At 42.9% G+C, this 13,935-nt stretch overlaps 2 protein-coding genes across 2 annotated transcripts in view; one reads left to right on the top strand and one right to left on the bottom strand.

Annotated features, from left to right (window-relative positions):
- LOC134802742 (probable chitinase 2) overlaps nt 1-13,935 on the top strand; it is a 317,146-nt gene that overhangs the window by 68,421 nt on the left and 234,790 nt on the right. The gene's annotated exons all lie outside the window — the stretch shown is intronic.
- Nucleotides 1-13,935, bottom strand: part of LOC134802621 (uncharacterized) — a 47,170-nt gene that overhangs the window by 5,755 nt on the left and 27,480 nt on the right. Inside the window, exons 16-21 of the mRNA XM_063775258.1 lie at nt 9,456-9,821; nt 8,515-8,631; nt 8,236-8,302; nt 7,245-7,345; nt 6,161-6,337; nt 4,825-4,969 (exon numbers count right to left, since the gene is read on the bottom strand). Of these exons, the coding sequence (XP_063631328.1) occupies nt 4,825-4,969; nt 6,161-6,337; nt 7,245-7,345; nt 8,236-8,302; nt 8,515-8,631; nt 9,456-9,821 (973 nt within the window). The remainder of the gene's footprint in view (nt 1-4,824; nt 4,970-6,160; nt 6,338-7,244; nt 7,346-8,235; nt 8,303-8,514; nt 8,632-9,455; nt 9,822-13,935) is intronic.

Here is a 13,935-nt window from a genome sequence, read left to right as displayed (position 1 = left end):
AAACCTGCGGCTAGGAAGCGTCAGGTGGTATCTCTTAGATTGTGCTTCAAGTGTTTGAATGGTCACAACATTAACCAGTGCACTTATAACAAGAACTGTTACAAGTGTAATTCGGCTAAACACCATTATTTATTACATTTCGATCTTCCGGCAACTGGTTCAGATCGTGAACAAAGTTTGACTTCAAACAATGTTGCTACAAGTGGGAAGGCTCACAGTGCTACCTCGTCCTCTCCAAGTGCTCCTATTGTGAGTGCACCTTTGGCCAGCGGCAACCCAGGAAGTACGGTCCCTGGAGTCACTGGGCTAATGGCATCACAGGCCCACAAACCTGATGGGTATCAGCGGAAGGTGCTACTTGCAACGGCAATAATAAGAGTACTGGACAGCAGCGGAAGCTTCCACGAGGCGCGGGCCTTACTGGATGGAGGCAGCGAGAGCACATTTATATCGGAGGCTTGCGTGCAGAAGTTGGGCTTAAAACGGTTTAAGTCTGATGCCCCAATCACAGGACTGAGCTGTACTCCTATAAGCGGTTGTAGGGGAGCAGTTAACCTAACCATGGCACCTAGGCTGACGGATCAGCCTGTGCTAGTGACCACGGCTACAGTCTTAAATAAAGTTACCCATAACCTGCCTGGATATTCGTTGCCGGCCCAATTAGCGGAAAATTATCGCGGACTGTATCTTGCGGATGAACAGTTCTTTGTCAGTCGGCAGATTGATATTTTAATAGGCGAAGACATACTTGGTGACATTATACTCAGCGGACGTATTAAAATCAATGACCACATTCCACGGGTAACGAAAACGGTGTTCGGCTACGCGTTGTCGGGTCCAGTCACTATTGCGGCGTCCCCTCAAGTTTCCTGTACGTCCCAAGTCTTCTTCTGTAGTACAAGTACAGATCGGATTTTAGAGCGGTTCTGGGAAGTGGAGGACATTCCAGTTAATATAGAAAGCCCCAAGGATCTGGAATGTGAGAAGATGTTTAAGGAAACCCATCGACGGGTTGAAGAGGGCAGATATTCGGCACGGTTGCCTTTTTTATCTGATGCCCCTGAGATCGGAAACACTGCGCCAATAGCCATGAAGCGGTTCTTGGCTATGGAGAGGCGGCTTCTCGTGAGCGGTAACGAGGTTTTTAGAAATAAGTATGTTGGGTTTATGCGGGAGTATTTGGAGACTGGACACATGTCTTTGTGTAATGGGGAACCAAAGGACTATACAAGTGATAGCTATATCATACCACATCATGGAATTTTTAAGGCGGATTCTGACAAAATTCGTGTTGTTTTTGATGCTAGCTGCGCATCAGCTAATGGAGTCGCCCTAAACGATTGTTTACATGCGGGTACAAAGCTACAGCGAGACATCGCGGAAATCATATGTAGATTTAGGCTACATCGATATGTTTTTACAACGGACATCAGGATGATGTTTAGACAGATTTTGATTGCTGAGGAGGATCGGCGGTTTCAGCTCATTTTCTGGAGGGAGTCCCCAGACTTACCTTTGCTTATCTATCGGCTGAATACCGTAACTTACGGCATGAAGTCGAGCCCATACCTCGCGATTCGGACGCTAAGACAACTAGCAGACGACGAGGAAACACGGTTTCCTGCAGCGGCACATCTTCTCCGCTCTTCGGTGTATATGGCCGACATTTTAGGCGGAGCTGATTCCATAGAAGACGCGAGCAAGTTGAAGCAGGAGCTGACGGACTTACTTCTCTCTGGCGGTTTCGAGCTTAGTAAGTGGACGTCAAACAGCAAGGAGGTCTTAAAGGACATAGAAGAGGAGCATTTAGAAAAACCTCGGAAAATATTTGACAATGCGGATGGCCCTAGCTTCTATAAAATCCTTGGTGTTCAATGGGATTCTAGCAGTGACAGTTTATCATATCGTACCAGGCTAGACGACACTAGTGGATGTACTAAGCGGTCAATTTTGTCAACATTAGCTAGAGCTTTTGATCCTTTGGGATGGATCTGTCCGGTCATCTTTCAGGGTAAGGTTCTCATGCAGCAATTCTGGCTGAAGAATTTGTCATGGGACGCGAAAGCTCCTAATGACGTGGTTGAGGAATGGCAAGGTATTTTGAAAGAAATGCCCCAAATCTCAAGTCTACGTATGGAACGGTTTGTCTTATTAGACGTTAAGTCTTGTTCTCTGCACGGGTTCTCAGATGCATCAGAACTGGGATATGGTGCTGCGGTATATCTGAGGACTGTGGGACAAGATGGGATGGTTAAAGTTAGTTTGATGATGGCCAAATCCCGAGTCTCACCGATCAAATCAAAACTAACTATCCCGAAACTTGAACTTAGCGGCGCTGCGTTGCTAGTCAAACTTTTGAAATACGTCGTTGCTGCCATCAGTGATGATATGACGATCAACGGAATCTTCGGATGGTGTGACAGCACCATTGTTCTCTCGTGGTTGAAGGTATCACCACATTTGTTACAGACTTTTGAGGGCAATCGCGTTTCTCAAATTCTGAATTGCGGTTTAGAGATAGCCTGGAGACACTTACCTTCAGAAATGAACCCTGCTGATGTCGCGAGTCGCGGTTGCCGCGCATCAGTGCTGCTTGAGCACCCTTTATGGTGGGGTCCTCCTTGGCTGTCAGGTGATGCAGAGACCTGGCCCAGGAATATAATGGACAAAGCGGAAGATCCATTACCTGGGTTGCGGAAGGTGAAGGTAAATGTTCGGGCCTTAGCTGGAATTGTTGACGAGGATAATATTTTTACGCGGTTTAGTCGGTTGAATATGTTATTGGCGGTCGTAGCATATTGTTTCCGGTTTGTCAACAATGCCAGGAATTCGTCTGAAAAACTTATAGGGGTGTTGACAGTCTCAGAGCGGCGGTTCGCTTTGCAGCGGTTAATGAAATTGGTTCAGCAGGAGGAGTTTGCGGACGACATCCACTGCTTGACCCAGGATAAACAATGTTTCACGCGGCTACGTCGGCTTTTGCCGTTTATTGGGGATGACGGCTTGTTGCGCGTTGGAGGTCGTTTGGAACATTCGAGTTTATCATTTCCTAGGAAGCATCCGGTGATTTTACCCAAATCACACGCTTTAACGATTTTGATCATAGATCATTTTCATGTGACTTATTGCCATGCGGGAGCTACGGTGCTCATGGCTGTATTACAACGGCAATTTTGGATTCTTTCTGCGGGACAAGTGGTTCGTACACGAATTTTCAAGTGTATGAAATGTTTTAGGACCAAGGCTAGGCCTATAGCGCCAATTATGTCAGCGTTGCCTTGGGATCGGGTTAACGCGACTGGTGTGTTTCACACAGTGCAAACTGACTTTGCTGGGCCGTTCAGCATTAAACACTCTCGTTTGCGGAATGCAAAAATTCTAAAGGCGTATCTTTGCGTATTTATATGCTCTGCATCCAAAGGGGTCCATTTAGAGTGCGTCACGGACCTTTCGACAGAAGGTTTCCTAGCGGCTTTGACGCGATTCACGTCCCGACGCGGTATGCCGAGTGTGATACGTTCAGATTGCGGAACTAATTATACGGGTGCGAATAGGTATCTGGATGATGTGCGGAGATATTTGGCTTCTCAAGAAGTACAGCAAGGGCTTAGCGACGGCGCGGCCAAGCAGTCAATAACATGGCGGTTCAATTCTCCAGCGGCGCCTCATTTCGGTGGTCTATTTGAGGCGACCGTAAAATCGGCTAAAACATTATTGCGGCGTGTCATAGGTGAACAGGTTTTGACGTTCGACGAATTGGTAACGGTATTTACCAGAGTTGAAGCGGTTCTTAATAGTCGTCCGTTATGCCCGTTGTCCCAAGATCCTCACGAACTGGAGGTCTTGACGCCTGCACACTTACTTAGGCAGACCTTTGCTTTCGGTTCCGGAGTACAATTTTGAGGATATTCCAAACTCGCGGTTGAGTCGTTTTAACTTAATTCAAGCTATGTCTCAACGCCTGTGGAGAAAATGGAGTGAACAATATCTACATTCTCTTCAAATGCGTAGAAAATGGACATCTCCAACTGATCCGCCTAAGCTGGGCGATCTAGTTCTTATAAAGGAGGAAAACTTACCTCCTCTTAAATGGAAGTTAGGGAGAATAGAGGAGTTGCTACCCGGCAAAGACGGCGTTGTTAGGGTAGTACGTCTAAGAACTCCAACAGGTAGCCTCACGCGGCCGGTTGTTAAAATTTGTAGGCTTCCTTTGGAAGAATAAGCGGAGGTAGCGATACCAAACTGTTTTAGTTTAGTTGTAGTTTATTAATAGAGTTGAATTTTGTTTGTTGATAAAGGCTTTAGCCTTTCTCGGGCGGGGGAATGTTTAGTTTTTAATGCATAGTTTCACCTCATTTAATTCCCACCTTTTTATATATATATTGTCATTTGGGGAAAGAAGAAAAAACAGAAGAAGAAATCTGTCATTAAAAGGCAAACGATCGGTGCGGACAATTTGTCGCGTAAAATTATTAATTTCGGAAGAACTGCGGAATACATTGATTGCGGAGGACCTGCACCACGACACAGGGGGGTGAGTGTAGGTTTCTTATTTATTTATCTTATATCTTGTGTTTTTTCCACCCTTCATATGAAACGGGTGTCGATTTGGCGAGGCCATTGAACCAGCGCAAGGCATAAGTTAAAATCCACGCCGAACCGGCTGGAAGGCTTAACTTACACCATCCATGTATGGTAGTGTTACCAAAATTACTTTATCTCTAAAATTAATTTATTGGTTTGTTATTTGCAAAAAAGGTTTCTCTGTGTACATTAATTGTTTTAAATATGAAAGTGACGCAGCGACGCGAAAGTAAATATTACCTTGGGACCCCAAGACCTCCAGGCACCGGCGGGTCCAGCTCCTGTGGGGCGTCAAGCGCCAGCGGCGCCCAGTGGCCGCCGGGGCGCGGGTAGTTGTGGTGGTACTTGATGTGCGGACGGGTTATAGCCGGCACGCGGGTGTACCCTGAAATTATACTTAGCAATTATTTATCTTGAGGTCAATCTACTTTTTGCTCAAAGGCCAATAACCCTGAAACCCTGTTCGCTACATTAGCCTCTTATTTTCAACTTCAAGCAAGAAAAACCAAAATTTTGTTAAAAAATATTAAAAAAGAAACGCCTTTATAAAACAATATATTAGTATTTTATGGTCTTTATCAGCAATTTTCCACTTCGCGAAATGTCACTATTCACCAAAAAATACAAGAGTCTCCATAAAAAATATGTAGGTACAAAACTCGCTATATATACGTGTGCCTTTAACAAAATATATGAAGAGTTCCTTCAATTTCTCAAGGATCCCATCATCAGATCCTGACTTGATGAAAATGAGGATGTTGTGACTTTTAACCGAACTTTTAGTGTCAAATTTCACTTTTCAACCAATGCGAGGTTTCGCCGATGATTTACTTTGACAATTAACCTTCGGATTTTCATTATGATAGCGTTTTACTTAGGTAGAATTATTGCTAAGTACCTAAGTAAGTGCAAAAAGAGTTTTGATAAAATAAATAAATGAATAAGTCGGTCAAAGAATTGGATTTCCGACCCATTTCGTACTTTGTCGCAGTGACAATCAATATGAAAGTCGCTGGAGAGTAGAGACATTATACTATAGTCACTATGACATAGTACAAAATGAGTAGGAATAGTTATTTGTACAACAAGAGATCAAAGTTTGATATTTCTTCGAGTGCTTATTTTGAGTCCCGTGCAAGCGAAAGATTCTATAATAGATTCACGAGCGTAGCGAGTGAATCTAATTTAGAATCTTGAGCGTAGTAAGGGATTCAAAAGCGCACGAGATGTAAATAACTTTGATCTCGTGTAGTACACAAAATTTTTCACCCTAAGCAGTGAGAACATACCTAGAGGGACAGAGATAATAGAACCCAAGTATATCGAACTTGTATTAGACCCCGCATGTTGAAATGACTATAAAGGTCACTTGAATGTCATTTTGTCTCACTCAGTGAGCAAAATCGCATTTTGCTCACTGAGTGAGACACAATCAGTGAGCAAAATGCGATTTTGCTCACTGAGTGAGACAAAATGACCCAGTGAGCAAAATCGCATTTTGCTCACTGTTTTTAAGAAGCAAAGTACCCTTGTTCGAGCTGCTGAGGTGAAAATTAAATTCTTTGACTGTACTAACCAGGCAAAGGATTCCCATATTGGTCGTAATACGCCTTCGGGCCGTCTTTATACAAATCGTCCCAGTATTTTCTGTCTTCCTCCGATATGTACGGGCCCAGTATAGGCTTGTCTCTGTCGTCGGCAAAGTAGCCCGGTCTGCCAGACCACGGTCTGCCTGGCAGGCGGGAGGGAGGCTCTGAAAAATTAAAATATACTGTCTTAGAATACATCTTTCTCGCGTTGTCCCGGCATTTTGCCACGACTCATGGGAGCCTGGGGTCCGCTTGGTAACTAATCCCAAGAATTGGCGTAGGAACTAGTTTTTATATTGTCTTAGAATACGCTCCTTTAGAATTACCTCACCCCAATAAACTGATAGTTTATTCTCAGAGTCTCAGTTTGGCCAGTGCACAGTGAGTGTCTTGTATTTTGCCAAGTATGGGTGCTTGTCAATTTCAAATAAATAACAGAAAAATTGTAGCACGTTGCCACGGTTAAAATATTTTCAACTAAGCGCCACTTGCACCATCCCACTAACCAGAGGTTAACCGGCTATACCGTTAACCCGGTGTCAAATTGTACTGATAACCTTGGTAACACCAGGTTTAAACGGGCAGTGCAAGTGTTATTTATACGTCATAATTTCATAGAAGTTTGACGTTTAAAATAACACTTACACTGCGTGTGCTATCAAAATCGTTGCAGAATTTTCTTGGTGTAACTCTACATTCAAACGATTTTCGTGGTATGGCGCTTGTTATCGTGGGTCATCATCATCATCATCTCAGCCATAAGACGTCCGCTGCTGAACATAGGCCTCCCCCTTGGACCTCCATTCGTTCCGGTTGGAAACGACCCGCATCCAGCTTCCTCCGGCGGCCTTAACAAGGTCGTCCGTCCATCTTGTGGGTGGACGTCCTACGCTGCGCTTGCTAGTCCGTGGTCTCCACTCGAGCACTTTTCGACCCCATCGGCCATCTTCTCTGCGTGCAATTTGGCCTGCCCATTGCCACTTCAGCGTGCGTTCTCGTGGGTGCGCTTGTGTTATCTATCTATCTTATATTATCTTATCTTATCTTATCTAAGTATATTTATTTACGAACCTCTATGACCCTGCGATGGATGTGGTACATTATGCTGATGGTACGGGTAGTATTTTTCACTACATGGACGCCATTGGTCGTTTTCTGGTCCAACGTAACACCTAGAAGAAATTTATTTTAAAATTCAAATCAGGCAACAAGGCCCATAATTATATAGGTACATATCCCTTATGTTAGCCTATAAGGGATTTGTAATATTGATGGGCCTTGCTATACATATAAACTTTATAAACTAACCAGCCAACTAACTAAGCAGCTGGTTTTAGCCTAAGGGTCTCCCCTGATATATCGACGCGCATTCGGCAAAAGCCGATAGGAGAAAGCTTTATGTCCACGCAATAAGAGCGAAAAAGCCGTCGACGCGTCGGTAGGCGCCGGCCGATGCGAGCCGAGCCGAACGACGACTTTTTCGCTCTTATTGCGTGGACAATAAAGCTTTTTCCTATCGGCTTTTGAAGAATGCGCGTCGATATATCAGGGGAGCCCCTTAGCCGGTTTGTTATTATAATTATTGATTTTGTTTTTTTTTTATATAAAGGAAAACTATAAAGCTTTATTCTCTGCGGTTGCATATAATTGCCACGACTCTTTTCATACATTTTGTATGAAAATATATGGGTCGCGGCAATTAGGCTGCACTCATATTTTTGAGCAAGACCCTAAATAAAACCCGGCCAAGTGCAAGTCTACTCGCGCACGAAGGGTATGGGAGCCCCACTTAAATATTTTTTTTATTCTGTTTTTAGTATTTGTTGTTATAGCGGCAACAGAAATACATCATCTGTGAAAATTTCAACTGCCTATCTATCACGGTTCATGAGATACAGCCTGGTGACAGACAGACAGACGGACAGCGGCGTCTTAGTAATAAGGTCCCGTTTTTACCCTTTGGGTACGAAACCCTAAAAATCAGTCATTGGATGCACTCAGAGGTTGCATTCCTGCAGCAGTAGGTATTGTTTTTTTTTATTATTTTTGTTACAATCCTTACCAAGGCTTGCTAAATCCTTCGCTGTATCCACAACGATGGCTTGGAGCACAACAGTAGTCCCAAGATCCTGGAAAATTAAACATATTTTTTTTTAATTTTGACGTTAACATCTATGGTAGCTAATTTAAAAGCGACCATCTTGCTCATTCGAGTCTCCTGTTTTTAGGATATAGTAAAAAAAATCTATCAACGTGAATGTCAACGGTAAAGTATAAAAGCGTCTATTACATGACGTAGTTAGAGTTCACAGGTAGCGTATGATGAAGATGTGTTTCTTACCCACTTCCCCTCCTTCCGGCTCGCAGGCCCAATGACCAGCCACGTGGTTCTGAGCACAAGTGGTGCCAGCCCGACACGGGAATCCTGACACAGTGTATTTGCTCCAGGATACTGCGACTGTGGATAAAAAGGGTTCAACAATTCTTAGTTGTATTTTAATAAACGTTCACACTATTTCACTTTTATATAGGTGAACATTATTAGGACGACATGATTTTTAACAACAGTCCGTTAACATCAAACTTGAAGTATGGAAAGTTAAGAGAAGTCCTTTATGTTTAGGCCATTCTGATAAAAACATGTCTGCGGATGTATCTAATTACCAGAACCTTTTCCGTTAAGTCATGGCAATTAGTCTAAATAATTTCTAAGAATGGTTGAATTATTGTCAATCATTATATCTACAGCACACTATCATTTAAAAAAGCCAAGGGGACAAATAAGTGAAGAATTAATTAATTGTTGAGTGCGTGGCTTCTTCTAACAGTGCATTATCTACGTAAAGCCTGATCAGTAATATATGATCATTGTCAAGAGGGCGCTGTTATTCTCATGTATAGGGTGACTGTTCAGAAAAGTATGAAAAAATTAGTTCCAGTGAAATTCCGCAACATGGCGCGTGATCATATATTACTGTATAACTACCTCTAATAAATGAATGACTAGCAAGTTTTCTAAATACACATACTTTCGAAGCGTGCTATTAAATGAGATTTTATCATGGAATGATGCTATCTACCTACTATTCTTTTAAGATGCAATTGTATTATTCTATTCTATGAAAAAAAAAAACCAAAGAACCTGAAAATACAAAAATCAATTAAGAATTTTGAAGTCATTTTGTAATTCATCAACATGTGCCTAAAAGTCAGTGATTAATTTTTTTGCTTGCAACTGAACCAAAAAATCTTAATACAAAAAAGGATGAACAAAATACTTACTCGGTCCCTCTTCTTTCTCACCAGGATAGGGCCTTTCAATAGGCCGTATTGGCCTACCCTCAGGCCTATACCCAGGCCTATCTATAGGCAGATATCCAGGCTTCTCATACCCAGATCCAGGATACCCGGACCCACTAGGACTAGATGGTAAATAGGGCTCAAAAGGTTTGTAGTTAGGGTATTCGGGTCTAGGCTCTGGGTAGGGGTAGCTAGGTTTGAAGCCGGGGTCTATGTAAGGTTTTTCGGGTCGGTATGGGCCTGTCGGGCCGGATGGGCCGGACGGTGGGCCGGATGGTGGACCGGATGGTGGACCGGATGGTGGGCCGGATGGAGGGCCGGATGGTGGGCCAGAGATGTACGGTGGAACTATAAGAAAAGAAAATGGTTGATTGGTCAACAGCCTGAATTCTTTGCTGTTCCTACCGTGTCTCTCGAGTTCAAGTTCGAGATTCAAATTTTAAGAAAATAGAACAATAGGGTATTTGACTGTATTTAAAATAAATTATTTTACATCATGAATGAATTAAAGCACCAGAAAAATAATAAAGAAACGTACATAGCAGTTATTTTTAGACACAAAATCTATTTTAAAACCCGTATAAAACTGTAAAGAGTTGTAATTTGATTGTGACGTCACATCATCACATGCTAGTGTTTCACATATTCATATTCATATTCATATTCTTTATTTGTATTGATCATACATTGTCACAGATGCGTAATTTACATTATTATTATACAATAGGTATGTCAGAAATATATACAATTAAAAGTAGGTATCATTGTAAACATTGGAAAAATAATAATAATTAAATTGACAATAAAATAGTTATACCCCGTTCCAATACGTTGGGAATAATAATAATGGCTTTCCATTTAATATTCGTTAGCCTTCTAGGAATTCCTTGACCGAATAAAACGCCTTTTGGATCAGGAAACACTTGAGTTTTTTTATAAAAATGAGATCTGAAGCAACATCCTTTATATCGGTCGGTAACCTGTTATAGATTCGTGGACCTATAATTCGGAAGAAGTTACCTGTTTTTGCAAGTCTGTGCCTAGGTATTACTAGTACCTGCGTTCGTCTTGACGACTCACGCGTAGTAGAGGTGGAAAAGTGTTTCCTGCTCCGCCGGATTAGTTTTCCCACCTCGAATATAAAGAGCGAGGGAACCGTTAGGATGCGTAATTTAATAAAAAGTTCTCTTGCCGGTTCGTCGGGCGGTACTCGGCACATAGACCGGACGACTTTTTTTTGGATTATAAAAGGGCGATCACGGTCTGCAGCTAAACCCCAAAGATCGATTCCATAGGAAAGATGGGAGTGAAAATAAGCGTAGTAGGCGGCTAGCAGATTATTTTGGGACAAGGAGCCTTTGAGTCTGGTTACGGCATAATAGCCAGAGTTTAGCCTAGCACAGAGGGAATCAATATGCTCCTGCCACTGCAGTCTACCGTCTAGAGTGAAGCCTACGAATTTTGCGGAGCTTACAGCCCCAATTTTAGTGTTTTGTATTACTACAGGGATTAAGTTTGTGGTCTTATTTGTTGCCAATGAGAAGTCCAGAATATTCGTTTTTTCGAGGTTGAGCTGCATACCGTTCGCAGTAAACCAGTGCAAGAGCTTCATTATTACCGTTTCAACATTGATACGGAGCTCATCTTCACAGTCCCCGCTCACTACGGCGCAGATATCGTCTGCGTACATAATGAGCTGGGTGTGAGAAGATAAAAATGGCAAGTCATTCATCAGTACCAGAAATATGGTGTTACCAACGTTGGACCCCTGAGGAACTGACCGGTCACCAATATCACCTGGTACCGAAGCATCACCAGCCACTTCCGTTCTTTGGGAGCGCTTGCTGAGGAAGGAAATAATGAGATCCAGGGTCACCCCACGTACGCCATAGTGTTCAAGCTTAGCTGCTATCAGTTTGTGATCAACAAGGTCGAAAGCGCGAGATAGGTCGAAAAGTATAGCGGCAACACGTTTTTTTGATTCTAGCCTATCTAGTACGCTCTTTACCACCTCGCGTGCTGCCTCCACCGTCGATCGACCAGCCTGATAAGCATACTGCTGAGAGCATAACGACTCATTCGAGCTAAAGAATCTCATCAGTCTGTCACAAATTCCCATCTCAAATATTTTAGAGATTGCGGGCACCAACGATATCGGACGATAGTTTTTTAATTCCTTCTTGCTACCCTTACCTTTATACACAGGTGTTACTTTTATACTCTTTAAAGTGTCAGGATAAGAACCGTTTGACATTGAGGTATTAAGATGGTTGCATAGCAGGTTTAGAAAAATGTAAGGTAGTTTACGCAGTGCAGAGGTTGGGAACCCATAGACGTCTTTGGTGGCCTTCAATTTAATATGTTTAATAATTTTGACCAGCTCCGGTGCCGTAAATGGAGTCATAAACATAGTGTTCGGTACGGGTGGTCTGGAGGCGCGCAACAGTTTCAGAGCCTCGGGTATGTTGGGCCTGGTTGGAGTGTCGCGCACCACCGCCAGGTAGTGCTGATTAAGCGCGTCCGCCAGCTCGCGACTGGAGCCCTGCGATCCACACACAGCATGCCTAAGCACACGAAAGTCATCTCCTGACAACTTACCTTTATTTATTTCTAGTTTAATCGAGTTCCATAAGGCGCTACTTTTATTCTCACTGGATTCTATATTTCTATTTATAAACGACCGTCTAGTTTTAGTAAGTAAACTATAGTGTTTGCATTTATGAGCGTTAATTAATCGAACTAGGTCAGCATTTAAGGGATATAATCGCGTGAGCATTCCGAGAAACAAAAGAAGTTGTTTACTTTTTATAGTTTCGTCATTATTCCAGACTGAATCCTTAGATCGCACCAAAACAGACCTAAAAGGGCAGTGAAGATTAAAGTTCGTTATAAAGACATTATAAATATCATCAAAGTTAAATTTATTATAGTCAGAAAATTTGGACCAATCATATAATTCCAAAAACTCGATAAATTTTAGCATATGACGGCCGTTTATTATTCGTTTTTTTACGCGGCGCGTGGTACACATATTTTTGGGTGTGGATATTACAACACAGACCGCACAGTGATCACTTATATTAAATTCCAATGGGTATGCTTTGGTGCGGTCTAAGGGCAGGTCCGTATACGCGTGGTCCAAACTGGTTCTGGATTCACCCTGTATACGAGTTGGAAAGTTTACCCTAGAAGATATATTATACCTAGCCAATAGCTCATGGAGTAACCTGATCTCTTTCGATCGTTTCAAGGAATCCACATTAATATCTCCCATTATTAAAATGTCCGCGCTGTCTTGACTAATATCGTTCAGTAGTAGTTCCAACTGATCAATAAATATATTAAAGTCACCCTCCGTATTGGAACGGTATACACACAAAACAATAACATTAAAGTTTACAAGTTGCACTGCCGCTATCTCAATGTGCATTTCAATTGAGTATTTTATGCCTAAATCACCCCTATCCAACACGGAAATACTGTTATGCGCGTATATACAAACACCACCGTGAAGGCGATTTTTACGGCAGTAGTCAGAGATTAAAGTGTAATTCATTAAACTTGTAACAGCGATCTCGTTAGATGTTAACCAGTGCTCAGTTATTAACAGTAGATCGTATTTAGTAACTCCTTGGAGTATGCTTTCGATAGAAGTAGTCTTACTGCGTAAACATCTAACGTTTTGGAGTAATATATGCAGTTTATCACATTCACTATTCATGCGCTGCACCTGGCTGTTGCCCGTTGGCTGATGAACCGTCGACTGGGGTCGGGCCACAGTGGTCGCGGTGCGTGGGCGAGCCGCTCCGGGCGGGGCGGCGGGGGCGCACGCGAAACCAGTTCGCAAACTTCACTCCGTGTGGCCACACCGTCGGCGAAGTAAACCGCTCGAGTAGACTTTCTGGCATACCGATGATAAATGAGGCGTGCCTGTTGGTATTAATTTTCCTCTTTTCGACGAAGTACTCTGCAGAATTATCAACTTTTTTAAGGAAATTCACTATATTTTCTACTGTTGTCTCAGGCCTGAAAGCCCACGCTTGAATATACTTCATCGATTCTACAGTTTGAATGTCCTCATCAGATTGTCCGGTCCCAACAACGACTTTATTTATTTTTCTTTTTTTCTTGTTAGAATGTTTCGTCCATGAGCCGTCATCTTCATCGTGCACACTGGAGTGCTGGTTTTCCTGAATTGGCACAGTGGGCGTACTAGGGGTGGAAGTGTCAGTATCAACTTCCGCGGTCGCTGTTTTCGTGGCCCCAACACTCGTGACAGATTGTCGTAGGCTATCGGGAGTATTCGGTAAACGATTCATACCTCGTACAGCCGTTCCGCTGGCCCCACCAGAGTTCTTCCTCCTTGTTGCACTTGCAATGTCGCTAATGGCCGCCGCCGCTATCTGTCTCGCTTCTCGAACTGGGCGCTGAGGTGGCGGTACTTTGGCGGTAGTGACAGGTG

Source organism: Cydia splendana, chromosome 25, assembly GCF_910591565.1.
Source record: "Cydia splendana chromosome 25, ilCydSple1.2, whole genome shotgun sequence".
In the NCBI taxonomy this organism is placed as follows: domain Eukaryota; kingdom Metazoa; phylum Arthropoda; class Insecta; order Lepidoptera; family Tortricidae; genus Cydia; species Cydia splendana.
The sequence above is the reverse complement of the archived record's forward strand: the minus strand, read 5'-3'. Positions and strand labels throughout refer to the sequence as shown.